Here is a 21,934-nt window from a genome sequence, read left to right on the forward strand (position 1 = left end):
TCATTATTTCGATGGGTAGACGAGTCGCCATATGTTGGAGCTGCCCAGATGTTGAGATGGCACACGAAGGACATTCCGGGATGGGATTCTATCTCAGCTATCTTCACTGGAGATCCAGTAAGTACTAATTTATTAAATATTAACATATACTCTGGATATGACAATAATGAATACTGAAAATAAATATCTTGTAGGATGATGTTAATTTTCCATTAGATTTGTCTCCTATTGAGAGAGATACGAAGTGGTATGAGGATCTCGTCCGATATACAGGGATGTCGGATAGTAGATCTTCTTCGGCGTCAGGAGATGCACCATTGAGTCCTCGTGACGTCAGTTCTCCGATCGTTGCTCCTCCTCTTGTTGATGCTTCTGTTCAGCCCCCTCCCACGTGCCCGATTAGCGACCCTATCGAGGAGCTTATATCACCGGATCCAGGGCCTAGGCCCCCTACCACTGAGCACATATCACCGAATCCCGTGCCTATGCCCCCTACCACTGAACAGATATCAGATGATCCTTCTACCACTGGATTAGATTTCTCTATTCATCACTTTGATGCTGCATTGGCTCGATGTCTTAGATCGACTTACTGGATTAGAGGCTAGGATGGAGGATAGGTTTAGGGTCATTGAGGGTAGGATGACTCTTATGGAGGATAGATTGAGTCGTATAGTAGATACGACGACTCGTACGGAGGTCGAACACTCTCATCACCACACAGATACTGTCGGACAGGTAAAAAAGTTAATATTTTATAAGATATTTCATCTATTTATATATGCAATCATATGTAATCTTATAATAATTGTAAATTATATTACAGCCTTCTCGGGACGATGGTAACAGACTATCGACAGGGGCTTTTACGTTCCCGTCTCCACCTGTTATCGATGTGAGTGTTAACTGCTTATAGTTTTTTAAGAATGTTACTTTTGAAATAAATTTTAATATGTTAAAATTATTACAGCGTCGGTTATTTGATGAGAGACCATCCCGAGAAGATATGATATTGACTGTTGATATTAGTGATTATATATCATCGCATGAGGTTTTCTCAATGGCACCTCATACGATGGTTCAGGTAATTAGCACGTCATTTTGAAATAAATGTTATATCTGAATTATTTGATTATACATTTATTAATCCCGTTAAATATAACTTTTCGATTAATTAATATTAATTGCTAATACTGATACAGGATGTTGGCGACGATGGATCACTCCACATGCGGTCTTCTCCGTCGACACCTTCTGTGATTATTCCGGTTAGTCAAACATAGATATACAATATTATATCTCATTTACATATCTGTAATTTGATTTTTTCTAAACTTGTTAATATCGTCCTTTGTGACAGCAGCCTGACGTTTCTGTGGTTGCGCCGATTACGGATCCCATTGTGACGTCTGTTTCGACATTAGAGGTGCGTACATTGTATAATGAATACTTTGTTATTTTTTTCTTAATAGTTTGATTTACTAATATTAAATGTTAATATTGTCATAGGATATTATCGATGTCGATCGGTCACCACATGCAGATGCTCCGATTATGGATCCCATTGTGACGTCTGTTTCGACATTAGAGGTACGTACATTGTATAATGAATACTTTGTTATTTTTTTTCTTAATAGTTTTATTTACTAATATTAAATGTTAATATTGTCATAGGATATTACCGATGTCGATCGATCACCACATGCGGATGCTCCGATTACGGATTGGGAGGAGGTTGAGGTGAAGTGCCAGAAATTTCTTTTATCATATGTTACATTTGTTAATTTCAACAGTTGTTTAACCTTTCTATCCTGTTACAATAGGATCTTCGTTTGATCTATCTTAACACTCCAAGCAAAGGAAAACAGGTGATCGATATTGTTTCTCAGGATGATGAGGTCACTGATGATGTTGTTGAGATTACTGCACACGAAGACCAGGAGCAGGTAATTAAATTTTCAATAAGTTTAATAACTTATTTTCATTGAAATAATTTATCATTCTATTTAATCGATTCATGTATTTGAATATAGTCGGTCTCGAAAGAAAATATATTCGATATAGCTTGACTTGCGGATTCTCCAGCTATGACTCCAACGATGCAGAAGGTATTAAAAAGTTTAAATTTTTAATAAATTTATTAAATTCGCTTGTAATAATTTATTATTCATTTTACCTAATGTTTCATTTGTTTTGGTATAGTATTTTTGCACAGTTCGTGGTAGGATTGTCAAGAAGAGACCCCTGATTCGTAGTCCATACACGAATCCTCTGAAACCACGTGGCCAATGAACGAGACCCGCTGTGCAGTTATCGAAAACCGAATGTGAGGAGGTTTTCAAGAAGTGGTATGCAGAGCCGAACATGTTCGAGAAACGTCATGTGTATGACATAGGTGTGCAGACCAAAATTGCATTTTGGGGTACACTCATGAACACCTCTGGATGATTGTCTGACGAGGTAAATTCACTTTAACAAATGAATTTCGTATTTTGGTTAGATAATCCTTTTATGACCTGATGACGTAATATCTTCTATTTTTTCAGCATGTGATTCGTTTTTGGGGTTACTACGTCGACGCCAGCATGACGATACTACGAATGTTCGGCAGAATTGGACGACGATTTTGAGTTGTTTTGTCGGATACATCCCTCATGAGTATGCGACCTGGACGAGAGATCCGGATAGCTATCGGTTCCCTTCGCTCTTTACACGTATGGTGGATGCAGATTACCCACCTGAGTTGCATTTGCAACCTTGGGGTATGATCGATGAGGTTAGTAATCGAATATCGAATACATTTTGAAGAATAATCGATTAAGATCTAATTACAATTATATCAACGTGTACAGGTTTTTATCCCAATAAACTTTGAGAATGCTCATTGGGTAGCAGGAGTGTTGGATTTGAAGGAGTGGAAGATTACAGTTTACGACTCCTTACAGAGTTTCACAGCTAACCCTGAGCTATTTAGGCGAAAGATCTTGGGATATACGTCGATGATACCACATTTACTAGCTGCGACATCAGTTTGGGCCGATTCGCATCAGAGTCCACGAGACGATCCATTTACATTGCATAGGGTGGTGGATATACCGCAGCAGGCGCCCCTATCAGGTGATTGTGGGGTGTTCATGTTACGATACATCGAGTGTTTAGCACTTTACCGGTCATTATGCTTTGAGGGGGAGGACTCGTTACGTCTGCGCACTCGTTTAGGCACGTAGCTATATTTTCAGGATATTGATTGACGGTTATTGTATATGTTATTTGTATTTGTATATATATTTATTTATTCATTTATATATATATTTATCTATATATTGATTCATTTATATGTTCATAACAAATATATATGCGGTTCTATCTGGATTTGAAACACAATATTTTTTAATCGAAAATGAGAACGAGATGTATAACTTAAAGGTGTTTCTTCTATTATTACAACAAGTCATTTTCTTTTTTATTTAATTTTACACAAATAATATCAAAATTTATTAAACATTGAGAATATTTGCAAGGTATATATATATATATATATATATATATAAAATGTTTTCAACTTTCAATATATAGCCCTTATTAGGGTTGAATACGCATGTGATTCGATATAAGGAATTGTGAAGCGTAATCGAAAGATCTTTGTAGACTCAAAATAAAAAAATCAATATAAAAAGATAATATTCGCAGTAACAATCACAAATATTAGGTTTACAGAAACAGGTACAAATACAACATTTATATTAAAATTAACATCCATGAACATTAGAGTTACAAAAACAAGTGGAAAACAACATTTATATTAAAATTAACAAGTACAAATAACAAGTGCATTTATTTCTCATCTTTCTTCTTTCTTCCTGAACTTGATGGTACAGAACTAGGTACTGGAATAGGGCTTCTGTAGTTTTGTCTTGTATGTCCAGGTTGATGACATCGGCTACAGATAAGTTGTTCAACAACCTCTCCTTGAGAAGGCCGTCTATTTTTATTTGCTGGACGTCCTGCACGATGACGATGCACATATGGTGGGTGGATAACAGTTGCCTCCTCCGGATGAAGCCACTCTGACTGATCTCTCAATGGATTGACTGCGTCTGCATAAACTGTTCGATAAAAAGCTGTGCTGTAGTATGAATGCACCCATTGAAGGCAAGTTGTAAGCTTCATATATCTGGCTACAGCAATAACGTGCATGCAGGGAATCTTTGATAATTGAAATTTTCTACAAGTATGCTCCGTCAGGTCTACCAGGGCATCATATTGGCATTGGCCACTACCAAGAACCTGGTATCGCTCAGTTATAGGACGCACTTCTAAGTTCGAAGACTTCCGTACACGTTTTGCGATCTTATCTTTAACCCAAGGTGTGACTGGATTGGTACAAGCATCTGTAAATCATATAAATATAAATTCATCTGGTTAGTAACTAAGTATAAGTTTGGTAACACACATTTATAACATAATATAACAGTGAATATGAACTTACTAGCATGATTTCTTCTTTCATAAAACCATCGCTGCAATGTACCTCTAATGAACTCGATCAGCATAGTAATAGGTAAACCTCGAGCGTGTTTGACCAAGGCATTAAATGACTCAGCAATATTGGTAGTCATTACATTGTACCTATGACTTGGAAAATATGCTCGTGCCCATCGATCAAAACCCACTTCATGCAGATATGTAGTTGCCTCAGGGTGCAAACGGGACAGTGACTTTATGACCTGTTGGAATTCAAATTCAGTGTACGCCTTGGCTGCTTCCAGTACATCCATGCGACTTTAGCATTCTTTTTGTACTTGGACCACATGTTACAATGGAGATGGTGACAACAATAACCGTGATGCACACCAGGGAAAACTTCAGCCAATGCAGAAAATATGCTGACATGTCGATCTGAAATGATGGCCAAATGAGGTACCTCACCAATACAATCCCTTAGCTTTGTTAAAAACCAGGACTATGTGTCATGATCTTCCCTGGGACCAATCCCAAAAGCAAGTGGATATATTTGATTATTCCCATCTAATGCGACAACAATAAATAGTTGACCTAGATATCGACCCTTCAAGAAAACAACATCAATATAAATAACTGGTCGAATATGTTGCTGAAATGTACGGATACTACAATCAAATGCCATGTAAAAGTATTTAAATCGATCCTTCTCATCCGTTAGTATATGTGTCACCGTCCCCGGATTGCAACGCTCTAAATTGAGGCAATACTCTAACAGCAACATAAACGACTCTTCTGGTGTGCCCCTCAATGATTGAAGCGCTCAATTTCTCGCCCGCCATGCTTGTGCGTATGATATATCAATTTTATATCGGTTGACGATATCAGCAATGATCTCTTTCGGTCAATAAATACGATCAACTAAAATGAATTTGGTCCTCAAAATCTGCCCCAAAGCTCGAGCACCTGCTTGCCTATGATGAGGTAATATTTGATTTCTGCAACATGTGTGACAACTATCCATACGACGTAATTCAAAGCTATCAGTTTCTCCCACCCTAACTGCCCGTGCACCCTATTTACATTCTTTGTTGCGACATTTAAGAACCCATCTAAGCGTGTCTGATTTTTGCACAAAAAATTGATATCCCCTACGAAGCGCGTCTTGAGTTATCGCATCAATGACATGTTGTTTACTAGGAAATAATGTACCAGCTTTTGGAGAATCAGTATCGATCGATGCTTTAGAGTTTCTAGATGTAGATGGTTGATCAGGAAAATGTGGTAACCAATGAAATGCATCAGTAAGAACATTCCCACCAGCAGGATTTATTTCTGGAAAATAACTTGTACCTCCAATATCGTTATTACCATAGGTCCTCTCTTCAATCTCTGGTTCTTCGATTGAAATATTTTGTTCAACCTTTCTATTAAATTCACTCCAGTTTGGAAAAGTTGCTTCGTTCCCATGAAGGAATTCTTCTGCGCGATACAATGCATCAATGTTAACTTCATTTATATGTGCAAAATCTACCTCTAAGAATTCTTGTTTCGGATTGATCTCGATATTTTGAATCTCTTCTACACCAATAGTTTGATTTTCTAGATAACTGCTGGACTCCCCACCTTGAAAATCTTCATGTGCTTGTTGAGTCTCATAACTATCATCAGTAACTGTACTTATAACAAAAACTGGAACACATTCTTTGAAGAGGTTAGATAGACCGTTAAGAACCTCAACATCCTCATCATTCGAAATTTTTATCGGAGCACCGTCGTCGAGATGCCTCGGTTTCATACTCAACTGAATGTTAAATATCCGTCGATCTATATTACACTTGTCGCTCACTATTTCGATTAATTCTTCGAATGAAGTGTGTTCTGAAATTTTAATCAATTTCCTATTACCTCCAACATATTTTATAACATTATCATCCTTTTCTATCCAATTTCCCCCACATCTAATTGAAGCATATCCAGCCATTTAGATTAATCCTACAATAAAATATATAATCAATATAAATAATACGACTGAAAATAATATTTACAGATAATTATTACATAATTATACCTATTTCATAATTCAATTATATATTGTGACTACTTAAATATATCATATTTTGGTATTACCCTTTAAAAAATAATAATTTAGTTTAAAAGGGTAGTTTTGGTATTTAAGATGATATTTGGGGCATTTTCGTTTAAATACTTTAATATAAGGGTATTTTCGCTTAACTCTTAAAATTTGGGGGTAAATTGCATATTGTCTAAATCAAATATATAATCAACATAAATAACACGACTGAAAATATTATTTACAGATATCTATTACACAATTATATCTATTTCATACTTCAATTTGACAAAATAATATTATTAAACATACCCTACTAATTTTGATTATTTTACTTATTACACACAACTATAATTTATTATATAAAATATCACATATAATTACATTATTAATAAAATAATAACGATTGAAGTAATATCATGTTATCCTATACTACTATAATATTTAAGACATAACCTATCTAATTTTTATTATTTTACATATTACATACAACTATAATTTATTATATAAAATATCATATATAATTACATTATTAATAAAATAATAACGATTAAAGTAATGACAGGGATAAATACCTCGTAATGATAAACTTTTCTCTTTACGCCCGAAATCTTGAACACGAACTTATTTTCTCTCTTCAGAAATCTCTCTCAGATATGTTAAAAATGAAGGAAGATATGTGGTTTATATAGAAATAGAGGAAGGGTAGTTTTGGTATTATTTTGAGGCATTTTTGTTTAAATACTTTAATTTAAGGGTTAATGCTTTACCCCAAAATTTATGGTAAATTTGTTTATTACCCTTAAATAAAATAGTAATTTAAATTCGAAGGGTAGTTTTGGTATTTAAGGGGATATTTAGGGTATTTTTGTTTAAATACTTTAATTTAAGGGTATTTATGTTTTAACCCCAAAATTTGGGGTAAATTTTTTATTAGCCCACTAAAAGGGGCATTTATTTTAATTTCCCCTATTTTCTTCTAACAAATGTTTTAATCTTAGACAAAAATAATTTTATCTTCATTAAAGAAAATCAGTATCGTTGATAGGTGAAGTTTGATTGATAAGAGAAGATAAATAAAGAAAGAGTGTCAATATGAGTAAAGAAGATGAATTTTATTGTTTTTAGTGACAGTTTCAAAACTTAAAAAAAAACTCTTATTTTTCAAATTTTAGATAAAAAAATATTAATTTTTAAATTTAAGAAAAAATATAATAAAATTTTAATTTTTTAAAAATTTTATATAATGATAATTTTATCTGAAATTTTAATTAAATTTGATAATAATTTTAAAAAATTAAAAAATTTGAGTTTGTCATGATACATATCCATTGGTGGGAACAAGTCTTTTGGCCTACAAAGAACTGAGTATTTAAACGGATTGTTTTCTAACCGAAAATCCAAACGACACGTCGCTAGAGATCAAGTTAAGAACAGAAAAGGACAAGCCTGGGGAAGACACCTGTCCTTCAGGACGTTTGATTTGATTGCAGCAGAAATTTAATAATGAGATTCTGTTTAGGTTGAACCTCTTGGGGAGTTCTCCATTGTGTGGTTGACACGTTTTACAATTACTGGAGAAGTGGGTCCTCACAATTGTCCTACGCATTTTAATGGCCATCAATGCTTACCGTTCGTTTTGTTTGGTAAGTTCTAGACAAACTAACCAAATAAAACACCAAGAATGTTAAGCAGATGGCTTGGTTTCTGAAACCAGCCAGCTAATTCACATCGAGGGGATGAAGTTTAGAAAAAAAGACACTGATCTGTCAAGTCCATATTGATTTCCTGGTTGTAATAACTAATGGGTTTTACAGGATCAGAAATAGTACTGTTTTACAAGACAGCCTAATGGCCATATTTGATGTGTTTCAATTTTCAATCAAAAGATTTAAAACATTTTGATACCCTTGAAAAAAAATATGTTTAATATTAATTTTAGTATAATTTTATCCTTATTAAATTTTTATATCAAGAACATCTTCTTATTCTCTTACAATCGCAAGTAACTTTAAACCCTCTATAGTGACTATTTTGCATTTCCTTATAATTAGAATTACCCTTCTCTCATCTTTAACCCCATTGACCTTCACCACCTTTTTCACTACTTACCACAACCCACATGATGGCGCCCTTTTTACCATTTGTCATTACCCACACAACCACCTCTCTTTCACTTGTCACTACCCACCACAAAAAACCATAGAGTTTATCAAAAGAAATCAATGATATAATCGTCTCCAAAATCTTTTACGTCCAATTGGCTAACATCATCGAATCCAATCTCTCTTGAATTAACTATTGCCAAAATCCTCATTAAAGATAAAGACATGAATGTGTCTTGTGACTTGAGGGATAAAGTGGTTCTTATCAAATGACTTGCAAAGAACATTTCCAATTGAGATGAGACGGGAACAAGATGAGATGAGATTGAGACTTGCTAGGAACACTCTGGATTGAGATTGACCTTTTTATCAAGGTAATGCATACTCCTGCGGTGTCAGCCAATGGTGGAAGAACAACCTTAACCGCCACCACACACGACTCAAACTCTTTATTCAACCTTTACCATTTGATTTGCTATATTTTTTCCTTCTCATTTCTCCTCTAGCCCCGTCATATTTGATTTACTACAATTTCTCTTTTTCTTCATATCTTTGATTTATTTTGATATAAAAGGAGATTTCAATAAAATTATATCTTATTATTAGTTTATAATAGTTAACCAAACATAAAATTTATTTATACATATCAATTTCATCAAACATATTAATAATTTTTATCTAAAAATTTTTAACTTACTCTATCATAGTGGTAATCTTTTATAATTGATAATAAAAAATTACTTGAAACAAACACATTCAAAGAGTTTCAACCGTCAGTTTAATGTTATTAAAATGTGCATTTCATTATCTAAAACCCAAACAAGATTAATAGGAAATTCTTGAAATTATTGTTTCTAGGTAGAACTAGTTAAAGATTTAATTAGAAACTCAAACATGGTTACGTTAATTCTTTCCAATTTAACTATTTGATTCATGAGGCCCCCATTTTTCCCTGATTTCACCAATTGTAGTGGTTGTTGCTTAATCTTTGCTTCAAAGTAAACAACTCAAAGTTCCATGGTGCAATGGAAATTGAACATTCATTACTTCAATTGTTTCATGGTTATGTATTCAAGATTTAGTAGAGAAATTTTTACTCTTTTACCGAATGGTGCACATTGATATGAAGCAAAATGCAATCTATTATATTTTTTATAATCCATTGTGCTATAATAGGAAGAAATCACATAAGAATATTTACGAAATCAATCACAATCTCAACACTTCCCCTCATGTTGATGCATAAATGTCATTTTTGCCCAACTTATCTAAAAACTTTGAAAACAATCTATTTGAGTCTATTCTGGCAGGTATGTCTGCTAATTTGTCCTCCAATCAAATCTTAGGTAGCTTCAAGAGTTACCCATCTTGTTTCTTTCTAATGAAAAATTTGTCCATTTCTACATGTCCAGTATGATTATGTTATCCTGGATTATATGAAATGTCACATGCAACTTTATTATGGCAATACAATTGAACTAGAAGCCCAAATGAGTAACCGAAGTCTTGCAAGAGAGGATTATAGCCATAAAGCTTCACAAAGTCCATATGTCATACACTTAAATTCAGTTTCAGGATTGTGTATATTTCATGCATGATCATACATGCTTCTATGTGCACGGTTTCCTCTCCTCTTTCATGGTCGTTCCGATTTCTTAGGGGTAAAGTCATATTTTCATCATTGTGAACGGTCATACGCTTCTTCTGTATGGTCGTTGGCCACAACCTATGTTCTGTGTCATAGATAATCATACATTTCTTTCGCATCATCATCTTTGCCTCATTGAGTCTTTGACCTATCAGACATACAGACATGCATGTTTTTGTACACAATTGTCTTTCCTATATTAATTGTGTGAAGTAATGCATGTCATAGTCGTGCTTGTCTTTAAGACGATCATGTATGCACGTCAAGTGTAAGGTTTTGTGGCCTTCGAGTAGCGAAATTGTCTATTCAAATTTTTATAAACCATACAAATATTACCACAAAATCCCACTTGGATTTTCCTTGTAGGATATTAAATTCACAACATATATAGGTTGTTCAAAAGGATTATTCCTACGTAGGCAACTCCTTCATCTTTCATATTTTTGTTCAAAAGAATCGAACAAAAATGTGACCACACAAAACAAGACATGGATACACACACACACACACACACACACACACACACACACATACATTGTAGTTGTTAAAACATATCTCACAAAAGATTTAATTAGAACTTACAATTCTCAACACAATCTGTTAACTTGATATGACATGACACAACACAAAAAATATCAAGTTAGGGATGAGTTTTTTTTACATGAAATTTATTTTGGGTTAATCCGATACAACTCGAAACTAAATCGTGTAGTGTTGAGGTTGACACGAACATAACCTAACACAACCTAAATTGAATTGAATGTTTAGAGAAATAGGATTTTAATAGAATTTGTTAAAAATAAATTATAAAAATGTTGAAGGACAATATCAACGGTAGTTGAAATCCTTACAAATTTCATATAGTTGTATATTTATATAATTATAGTTACTCAAATTATTGTTGACTTTCATTTAAAAATTTTATTTTATTATTCGGTAATGAGAATGTGATTTGGTTAATAAGATTATTTATGTGTTTTAAAGGTTTTGGTATATAATTTTAAAACAATTTGTAAACAAGATAAAATATTATATTGTATGTTTTATTAATAATAGGTTAAGGTGATTTGATGAAGAAATTAAAACATTAAATACATTTAGGAGAGTGAAAATAACATATCATTTTAGATCAATTAGTGTTGTATTGGATCAACCGAAAAATTAAAGGGTTGGGGTAGGGTTAAAATTTTTTTACATGATTTTAATTCGGATTATATTAGAGTTGAAGATTTTTTACTTAAAATCGAAATTAACATGACACAATACGAATATAATCCGATAACATAAATTGTTAGGTCTAGAGTTATTAAGAAGAAAATTAGAGTCATGCATCTAAGAAACCCAATATCAACCAACAAAAAACCGTCATCCATTTGCTGATTGAAGTAATTTATAATCATTTTAGCTTATCTAATTACTGCTTAATTCAATTCAATACAAACAACCCATTTAAGAACCCAGAAATCGAACTTGATAAGGCATGTGAATTAACTTCCAAGGAGAAGATATTTTTATACATAAGTGTATAAATATAGGAAAAAATTGACAACTCAAGGCATTTTCATTTGTTTTGTATAGTTCAATTGTTTCAATAATGAAGGTGGTCAGAAACCATATGAGCGGTGGAGTGAAATGGTACGTAGTGCATGCTCAGTAGATTCCCATGACATTGCAGAAGAAGTTAAATGTTGTCATATAAGTGAAGCCTTGAAGACAATTCTCACACCGTTTCCAAGAAGTAATCCCACCCAAGCTGGATCCCACCTTTTTGGGGCCGAACCAATCAAATCAAGTAAGTAAAACCTCAGGTCCAATGATCAGTCTATAACCATTGAATCAGATTAGTCAAAAATATTATTTTGGTGCATTGTTGAGGGAGTTTGAATATAAGCTCTCCACTTTAGAATCACACCTATAGTTGTTAGTATAGTATGATACGATACGTATCGGTAAAATTAATAATACAGATCAATACACTTTTTTGAATCAAATTGGGCATGCAATTAACGTGAATACAAATCGGATCATGCTTGAATATCCTTTGGCTCGAGTTTAGCCCAAATATAACATGATTTGATTTGATACGATTTGAATTGACTATTCGAATTCATGGCTTGGTTTGATTCAGATTTATGGTTTAAATCGATGGTTTGAATTTATAGTTTAGATTCATAGTTTGAGTCATAATTCATTAATAAAATGAGATAATTTTACCAAGTAATAGGCAAAACTATTGATTTGAACTAAACTTAAGTTAAACCGAACCAAACACTCCTTAGCTCGAATTTATCTTGGGTAAAGAAATAAACAGAATCTTCTAATTCAAATTCAGTTTGAATTCGAATTAAACAAGTTCAATTGAGAAAAACCAAGTTGAGTTGGCTACTGAGACAAAGCCAATCTAATTCAGATGTAACTCAAAACCAGGTTAGCTAACCGAATCTATTTTCTTTTATAAAATAAGAACGATTTTTTTATTGTAGTTGGGTATTTAATGTATAACTACATATTTCTATTTATTTTTTTATTGCATTACTTATTTTGTATGATGAGATTTAATTATAATTCTTAATTTATTTATTTTTACTAAGCTAGTAATAATTTAATAAGATGATTTTAATCTCTCATCTATATTTTGAAAATATTGGTGACATTAAATTGAAATGGAAAACAAAATGAAAAATAAAAAAAAAATTAATTTAATTTTAAATTTTATTTTAAAGATGTGTATCATACGATACGATACAATACACAATATAAAAAATTAGGTTTTTGATATACAATACGATATTACTATGGTCACACTCCTTTATCACCCAAACCATCCTTGGGGCAACATTAAAGGTATTGTTTTTTATTTTCTTTTGTTTTTTTCTTTTTTGGTAATAAAAAACTCCACCCTAATTGAACTATCCTTCTAGGATGAATCAATCACATTAAACAGGATAAATCTCGATAACCACTAAATCGAATAAATTAAAAATTTGATTTTGATCTATCATAAAAAAAACTTAAATTTATAATTTTTTTATATATAAAGTCTTTCATTTTATTACTCAAAGTATCTCTTCAGAGTTCATTAAAGAAACTGTTCAAGTTAGAAAACTAATGTAATTCTTAAAAGTTTTAGAAGAAAATCATAAAGTTGATGCTAATATGCCGTCATAGAAATGGGTCTTTGTCCAAATTACTGGCCAACAGGGAACCTCTGTCGTCAGTTGAGCACGGGCGACATTATAGAAAGGTGATTGTCTATGCATACTCTTGATGAATTATTGAGTTCAAGCTTGTCGATATCTCACACTTATTTGTATGAAGTTCACATGGAGTTTTCTATTTAACCGGGGGCTCTTTCGCCATTCTGGCTCCTGGAATTTGAAACTATATGATTTTCCAGAATATATAAAAGTTTATGGGTCGTGTTCCCTTTTGCTGTAAATCATAATGTTTTTCCTCTATTCGAATGATTTAAAAGCAAGGTCTGTAAGTTTAGTAAGTTAATGATTACACATTGTCACAGTCAATTTGAATCGAAGTTAATATACTTTTTGTCCCTCTTTGGGAAACAACAAATTCCATGTGATTAATGATCTGACCCAATATATATATATATATATATATATATATATATATATATATATATATATATATATATATATATATATATATATATATATATATATATATATATATATATATATATATATTCATCAATCTGAGAGGAATAGCAAAAGATGTTATGTGAGACCAATGAACAACATAATGAAGTATTGCTTTGATGTGAGAGCAGCGACGGAAATATCTACATTAATTGCCACATAAATTAAAGTATTCATAAAACATACGTATTAGTTTTTTCTTACTTAATTATCTTTAACAATATATGTATATGTATATGTGTGTGTGTGTACGCATGCATCAATGTATACCAATTAAACATGATAAAAGAGTTGGGCTGACTTGAAACCCGACTAGAACCCTTTTGCAAGGACACGTCTCGAAAAGGTATAACTCACTACTATAACAGATTGTGCCCAACCCGTAGCTCTAGTTGTGCCTTAAAAAAAATTTGAAAAATGTGGAAAAGCTGACTGTAGGTGCAAAAGCTCACATAAGCTATTTGGCCATGCCAATGGCTACTGGCCTAGCTAAAATTCTTAATTTTTTTACTCAATTTTTTTTTTCTGTGTAAACCACGGCCGCCCCCGCCCCCCTCCCAAAACTTTATATCTTAATCTTTTAATCTTTCATTCTTCTCAATTTCATATTCTTTTATCAATCTTTCATTCTCAAACTCTCTAAATTTGCAAGCAATATTTCTTTATTTTTGTAATTTAGTTTTCATTTTAAATTTGTCAATCAATTATTATTTTTCATTTATCAAAATTTTTACAAGTGGATTCAATCTCAAATGGGTTCAATTCATTTAAATATTATGAAATTAATGATATTATTGATGATCCATATGGAATAGCAACTCAAGTACCAACAGGTGAAAATGGAACAACCACAAGCTTGACATGAAGAAAAAGAAAGTAAAAATCTATGGTGTCAGATCAATTTAATCAAATACAAAAACAATCGAAGAAAGAGTAATTTGTTGAGAAGTATGCAAACATTGCAATTCATGTTTAACATGTGCCAATTTGGGTGGCACTAGACATCTTTGCCAACATATTACAAATTATTATAAAAAAATTTCACTCAAGATGAGAGGGCAACAACAAATTGTCTTCACTAGATTATAATCTGTTGGTGCTAATGTCAGTGTAACAGGAGGTCCAAGCGATTCCAGGTACATGGGAAAAATGTCCAATTTCATGTATGATCAAATAAAAATGTGAGACTATATGGTTTGGTATGTTGTTGCTTCTATAGAATTATTTATTAAGGATATTTTGGTAATCTTACATTTGGCGATGAATGTTGTGAATGGACTTTTAAATAGCAAGTGAACGTATGCTTATATAGTCTAAGTAGGTTTTATCTTCCTTTGGAGGGTAATACTTTTATAAAGGGTGTAACATGTTTAGATTATTAGATTAAGGATGTTACACATTTTATAACGATCAAAGACCCAACAAATAATTCAAATTTATCTCTAAATAGAACTTTTAGGTTTAAAAAAGACATGAACTAATCGTATGCCTATCTTTTGATAGTCAACATTGACCTACTAATGTGCATAATATCAGGTCCTAATACCATACAAGATATTAATTCACAATTTCTAAATCAAAAGCATTATCAAAGATTCATTGAACACATATAAAAGTCACTACATAGGATCCCTCTTAATCCCCATAAAAAGAGTCTAGTTGCTCATTTTAATAATATCAAGAACATAAAATAAAGATGAAGAACAATTGATTGTATGTAATGTGAAAAAGATGGAAAACAAAGTTCATAAATTCCTAGCAAATTTTTTATTCTTGATCTCTTTTTGATTCTTGAGTTTAATTTGTAAATCTTGATCTTCAATCTTCTTTTTGTGTTTGATCTTGCTCTCAATGTGTCTTAGTCGACTAGGAAGCTGAAAAGGTGTAATCGTTCTTTATGATACATTAACCACATCTTGAAATACTTTAGGGTTTGACAACTTGCATGAGAGTAGGCTTCATTGCATACTAGTGATTTTGTCTTAATATGCCCATATTATGTGATTGTATTAGCTCTATAAAATTTTGCATAGAAGCATGGCTATCTCATCCTCAAATTTCCAAATTTGCTTCAATCAGTCTTCAACTTCCCTCGAAATACATAAAAACATAAATCAAAGCACACACCAAGATATGATCATGAAAGAAACATAAATTTAAACAAAATTTAGCAAAACTTGACTAAAATCCATCTAAAACTCTAATATATACACCTTAAATATGTGTAATTTATACACACATCAAAATCCTCTAAGCTTAAACCTTTGCTTGTCTCCAAACAAAGTAAGGATTAAAATCCAATAAGGGGTAGGATACACGAAATAATAAAAGTTGGATAACAAGACTTTTGAAACAACCATGTGATTTAAAAAAAAGAAAATTTCCCAAAGCTTAAAATGCTCAAACATTCAATCTCAGATCTAAACAAAACAAGAATTTCTCAAACCAAATAGAATATACATGGCACATCCAAACACACCAAAGATTATTGCACTTCAATAGCCATATATGTACTTACCAACTTCCAGAATCTTTAAATGCAATGCAATTGAATCCCATAAGCATGATTAAACAATTTTTTTCAGTTACTATAGATGTGATACACCTTAAAAGATCAAAAGGTCTTTATTTTGGTTGTACTGGGACTTGGTGTTGAGTTAGGATATGAAGATCCTATAAAACACATGTGAGACCTAATTATTCCTAGAGTGTATGTGTGGGACATAGAGATCCCAAGACTGAGAGATTTAAAGACCACCCATGAAAACATGCATCTTTATTAGATGTTTGAGATGTGTTTTCTAAAAGAATGTTACAAAGGGGCATCCTTGACTTCAGCCATACACCTATAAAGAAGTGTTTTATCTATAAAAAGGATGAGTCATTCATTGTATGAACCCACAAAGAGGTGTTATGAAAGAGTGTCTATTGAGTGGCATTCATAGAGAGATGCCTATACAAATTCATATATACCATGAATCACTAGCCTAAGAGATTGAGTCAAATGGCTAGAATGTCAAATGTTTGCCTATACCTAATTCAGTTAGCTTAAAGACAAGAAAATGGAAAGAATGATTTGAAGAAAATTTGTTACCACTTAAGTTGAGTTGAATTACATATGTCACATTCCATGTCATCTAGGGCTCCATGTCATCCAAGTTATTATAGATGAACGGTATATGACAAGAGATAATTAAATTAGGAATGCATAGTAGATTATGAAAAGTGATGATTAGATTGTTGTAGGATAAATGCTCCTACCTATTGAGTTTTTATCATTAATCCCCTTATGTTTGACTTCTTAGGTGAGAGATGATGGGTGGTTGCATGATAATGTTTCAACAAAAAAGTAGCATGAGGAGGACTGTGTATGATGTTATGCTTTGTTGATTATTACTTTACATTTTTTTTATTTGTACACATACTTTTCATAGTTTTGATCAAATTTTTATGTTATGACACTTTGGGATATTTTCCACATGATTTTATAATGTATGAGCATTTTGGAAATTTTAAGATATTAGTTTTTAACTACATTTTTATTGCATTAATTAAGATAAGAATTAATAGTGCTTTCCTCTAGAGGAGTTTTAGAGGGAGGTGTGACATGTTCGTCATCTTGTGATGTAAAATAGGACATGTCCTATTAGATTTTGTGAGAGATAAAATGATATGACTAATGCATAACATGAAACATACTATTCAATAAATTTGCAACTAAAGAGTCGTTATCACAAAGATCTTGTAAATCTACACATGATACTAGTTAATAGCCAAAGAAGTTTATGAAATCTTGCCCACACTCCAAAAACTAAAAGACAGTTGTTAAATGATAGTTTTTTACCTATAAAGTATCTATTTGAGAACCGACCATCCACAGAAGTGATAACCTGATCCTTGACCTACGAATAAACATTTCTCACCTAGAAAATGTAATCCATTAATTGATATTTTTTTGGTTGTTTGCCAACGATAAAAAATAATAACTTCCTACTTTATTAGTTTTCAATCATTGTATATTTTTACTTTAAATGTAATTGATTAGAAAATTATAATTTGAATTTGAATTTTGAATATAATCTATGGAAGAAATTCTCTCTAAAGCCTAGCAATTCTTTCTAAAACTTGTCCTAAATTGGGTCGTTTTTAGGACATTTGTAATTTTTAGAGGCATACTTTATCAAAACATTCTCTCCATGTCACTAATGTCATAACAGTGAACCTTGGCTCCCAAGCAGCAAATTGTAGCCTATCATGCACAATGTTTTCCTTTATTTTCTAAGTCACACATCTTTGATTTACAAGTTACAACCTCCAGAACATCTGCATATTTTAATTTGATTTTGGGATTTATAGCTATAATATATAGTTTCTTCACGTTCGTTTTCTTAACAACACTCATGGAAAAATAAAAAATACATAAAATCTAAGTCGTAGTTTTTCTCTTTAAAAAAAAAAAAAATTACTTCTTTAAATAGTTCCCAAAATTTCCTGAAATGTTACAGTAGATTGAACTCTTTCCATTTTTGTCCAAAGTTGTAGATCACAAGTTATTCAAGTGAGTTGTGTGTTTTCTTTCTTTGTAGATGGAAGGTAGACTTAAAAGTAAAGAAATTAAAGGGGAAATTAATAAGCCACGAATTACACCCAAAAAATAACACAATTAATATTCCAAGCCGTGAAAATACATGACAAAGATGAAGAAATTAGGTGTTATTGATTTCCTAATACAAAAGCCAGAAGCACTTTCCATGGTTCCCTTCATCTTCTCTTTTTTCAGAGATAAATCGAAGCTAGCAAACCAGTTCATACAATGGCATTAGAAGGAAGAAGTTTTTTTTTTTTCAAGTATGAATAGACAAAGAAAAGGGTCAAGCAAACTGAACAACCTAAGCTCGTTTAAACTGCAAACGGAAAACATGGTAAAGAACTAAACAACATGTCACACTGTAGGACAAGCCTTTGGTTGTCATAACATGGACATTGAACATAGAAGCAAATGAAATTAATAACAACTTCATTAATCTCTTATTTATGCACCACCTTATTGTATACCATTAGATAATAAGTGATCACACCCTTTAGAAATGAGAGCTCAGGGATCTCTTCAGTTGAACTTTCAATCCGGCAGCCAACCGCAGCTGCGTGCCAAAAAATTCAAACCGATCAACAAAATAAGAGTGAAATATAACAGTGAAACTGTGCAAATCTTGGTACTAAAACAAAAGTTGAAAATTAATTTTTACATCTTCAATCTCCTTTAATCTTTCATTTTCCCTTGTAAGATAGGCGATCTGCGCCTTAAGCTTCCGATGATAAAGCTGATAGGAAAGTGAAGCAGAAGAACGAAATGATAAGAAAAAAACTAAGTTAACTTACCAATAAAGTGAAAGAATTTATCGTTCTTCTTACCCTGGTGCTTATTTTAATCCGCTGAAGGCGGCGCTGACGAGCTGTTCTTAAAACTCTCCGGTTCTTCTTTTTAGTCTCAGGAGCTCCAATAGGAGGAGTTTGGTCTTGCCTAACAGAAGGGATAAGGGTCAAAAGACCACAAGAGTGCTGCAGATGCAGATTAACGTGGGTGTTGGGATGAGGCGAATGTGGGTGGATTTCAGATTCTGATTCCATCAGAGATAATAAGCTTCGAAGAAGGATTTTATGACAATAAAGTGTGCAATTATAATCAGAAACATAGAAATCATTACGGAAGCATCGTTCTCCATGCAATGGTCAGGAAACTAGAAGAAAATGAAAGCTGAAAATGTTGGAGTTGCAGGGTGATGATGAAATGAAAGAGGAGGCTAGAACAAGCAAAAACCTAAGCTTGTTTAATGCAAATGCACTTCTATGTGCTCCTTCTTTATAGTGCTTTGGGCTCTGAAGTCTGTTAAGTTTCATTAATACTAAATTAATTTGTATTTCTTGTCTCTTCTTCTTCCCCCATTCATGAAAGATTAATGAACACTCTGATCGTGTACTTATTCACTTTCTTTTTTACATTGATGTAAAATTTCCTTGCTTCTTTTTTCCCTGTTGTAAATAAAGTGCACTACTGACCTACCATTTGACATCAATACAATACATAGAAGGAAGAGAAGACGATGTCATTATTTATTGCTGTTTTTTTCTTATATTTCTAGCACTCCTGTTGTTTTACTGTATATTTTTAGAATGTATTTTCACTCTTTCTTTCAGGGAAGAAAGAGATAATCGAGGGAGGGAGAGAAAGATAGCAACAGACTTTAGCGAGAACGAGTGAACTTTCATTGAATCACCTTTGTCTTTTGCGATCTAATGGATGGAATAAAGTAGAACTCCCAATAGCACCATGTGATGTGCCAAAAGATATTCTCATAATTTTACAGAGAAGAACTCTTTCTCACTCAAGATTTGCCCTCATCGCGTTTTCATTTTTCACTCTTTCAAATCTAGAATACAGCTTTTTTACCCCTCCCTCAAATTTGGATTGGAAATTTCAGTTTAAGGGTAATGCTATAAGTAACTATTCTTTAAGTATACACTTATTTTTAATTCAAAATTACATCTTTTCTGACTGTCCCTGTTCTTCTCCTCACCTTCTAAAGTATCCATAAGCTAAACCCAAAACCACATAAAGTCCACCCCATCTTCTTTCGCATCCACTGCTGCGCTGCATCATATAAGCCACCGCCATTGCTTTATTAACAAATTCAGGCGGCAACTGAAGTTACTGAGACCAAACTGCAGTTTGGTGTGGTGGTTGCGTTAGTTTGGTATGGGGGTGGCGTCAGACATTAACGACTAGCCTTAATTTTTTGCTTCTTCATTTCGAAACCCGACTCCGCCTCAAATCTCTCCCCTCAACCAACAAAATCTCCTAATGCTTGTCCTTGCTTGCGCGTGTTTGCCGTTCCTGACCACTCAGTCAATTTTTCCGGCTCACCTTTCAATTTCTCTGATGCTTCTTGCTCTCGCCTCTCTGTTCTTCGTCCTTGTTCCCCTCGAAATCTTCCTCAGCCATTGTCCGTTTGAATGTAAGCACGTCAAGAACCCAGCTAAACTTTTCTTGACCTGTGTTTGATGTGGCAGCAGGAGCCAAAAAAGGGGACTTGGGTTCGTAATGAAGGAGGACCAACCGTCTCCCTAGGTAGCATTGGATGAGTTCACAGATCCTCAAGGAGCTATCCTTAGGCTTGCTTACTTCTTTGGAGTTTCAAGGCAGGCGCTGTGTTAAACTAATGTCAGTTTACATCTTACCGTTTTTACAAGCTTGCCACTACCATATCTTTCCCGCTGCAATCTGAGATTTTGTCCATCAAGTGGTTAACGAAATCATTTAGTCACGACTCAATCAAATGCAGTTGACACAATCTCAGATCACCAGGGGAGAGAGGGTGGTGAGGTTGGTTATGATGATGGCGACGATTCTAGAGTATTGAGTAGTTCATTCTGCAAGTCTTCGGTTCTTCAGTCCCTCCTGCCAGAAAATCTTTGTATCCACCGGAATATGGGAAACCAAATTGCGCTCCTCATCGAAGTCCCATAAACTTCAAAATGGATTCTATGCAAGAAACTGGCGTACAACATGGAAGATATTGGGCTAATTGCACGACTTACTCTCTTAGTAAAAAACTTAGAATTTTAATTCAAGAACTTCAAGACTTAAATTTTAACTGTCAATTATAATTATAATTTTTCATTATTTATATTTTTTTCTTTTCTATTTTCCCATCGAAAATACAATCTCTCTCACTACCATCCAAACAAACAGCACCCATATAGAGGGTGTGCATGATCCAGTTGGTATAATTTAAATTTTTTTAAAATTAAATTTAAAAAATAGTTTAAAAAATTTTCGAATTAAACTAAATCAAACTAAAAAAATACAGTTTGATTCGACTTTGATTGTTGTTTGAATATATTAAAATCATTCCCTTCTAAATATAAATTATTTAATAAAATTATAATTTTATAAAATATAATATAATCATGCAAAATAAATATAATA

At 32.8% G+C, this 21,934-nt stretch overlaps 2 protein-coding genes across 2 annotated transcripts; both read right to left on the minus strand.

Annotated features, from left to right (window-relative positions):
* Nucleotides 1-3,834: 3,834 nt before the first annotated feature.
* On the minus strand, nucleotides 3,835-4,778 carry LOC123227975. Its single transcript, XM_044653151.1, has 2 exons — nucleotides 4,532-4,778; nucleotides 3,835-4,391 (listed from the first exon to the last, which is right to left on the minus strand). The coding sequence occupies exons 1-2, from the start codon at nucleotides 4,776-4,778 to the stop codon at nucleotides 3,835-3,837; spliced, it is 804 nt and encodes a 267-aa protein (XP_044509086.1).
* Nucleotides 4,779-18,588: 13,810 nt separating this feature from the next.
* LOC123192183 lies at nucleotides 18,589-19,943 on the minus strand. Its single transcript, XM_044604646.1, has 3 exons — nucleotides 19,360-19,943; nucleotides 19,194-19,268; nucleotides 18,589-19,088 (listed from the first exon to the last, which is right to left on the minus strand). The coding sequence occupies exons 1-3, from the start codon at nucleotides 19,573-19,575 to the stop codon at nucleotides 19,029-19,031; spliced, it is 351 nt and encodes a 116-aa protein (XP_044460581.1). The 5' UTR covers nucleotides 19,576-19,943; the 3' UTR covers nucleotides 18,589-19,028.
* Between the last annotated feature and the right edge of the window lie 1,991 nt (nucleotides 19,944-21,934).

Source organism: Mangifera indica, chromosome 1, assembly GCF_011075055.1.
Source record: "Mangifera indica cultivar Alphonso chromosome 1, CATAS_Mindica_2.1, whole genome shotgun sequence".
Classification (NCBI taxonomy): Eukaryota; Viridiplantae; Streptophyta; class Magnoliopsida; order Sapindales; family Anacardiaceae; genus Mangifera; species Mangifera indica.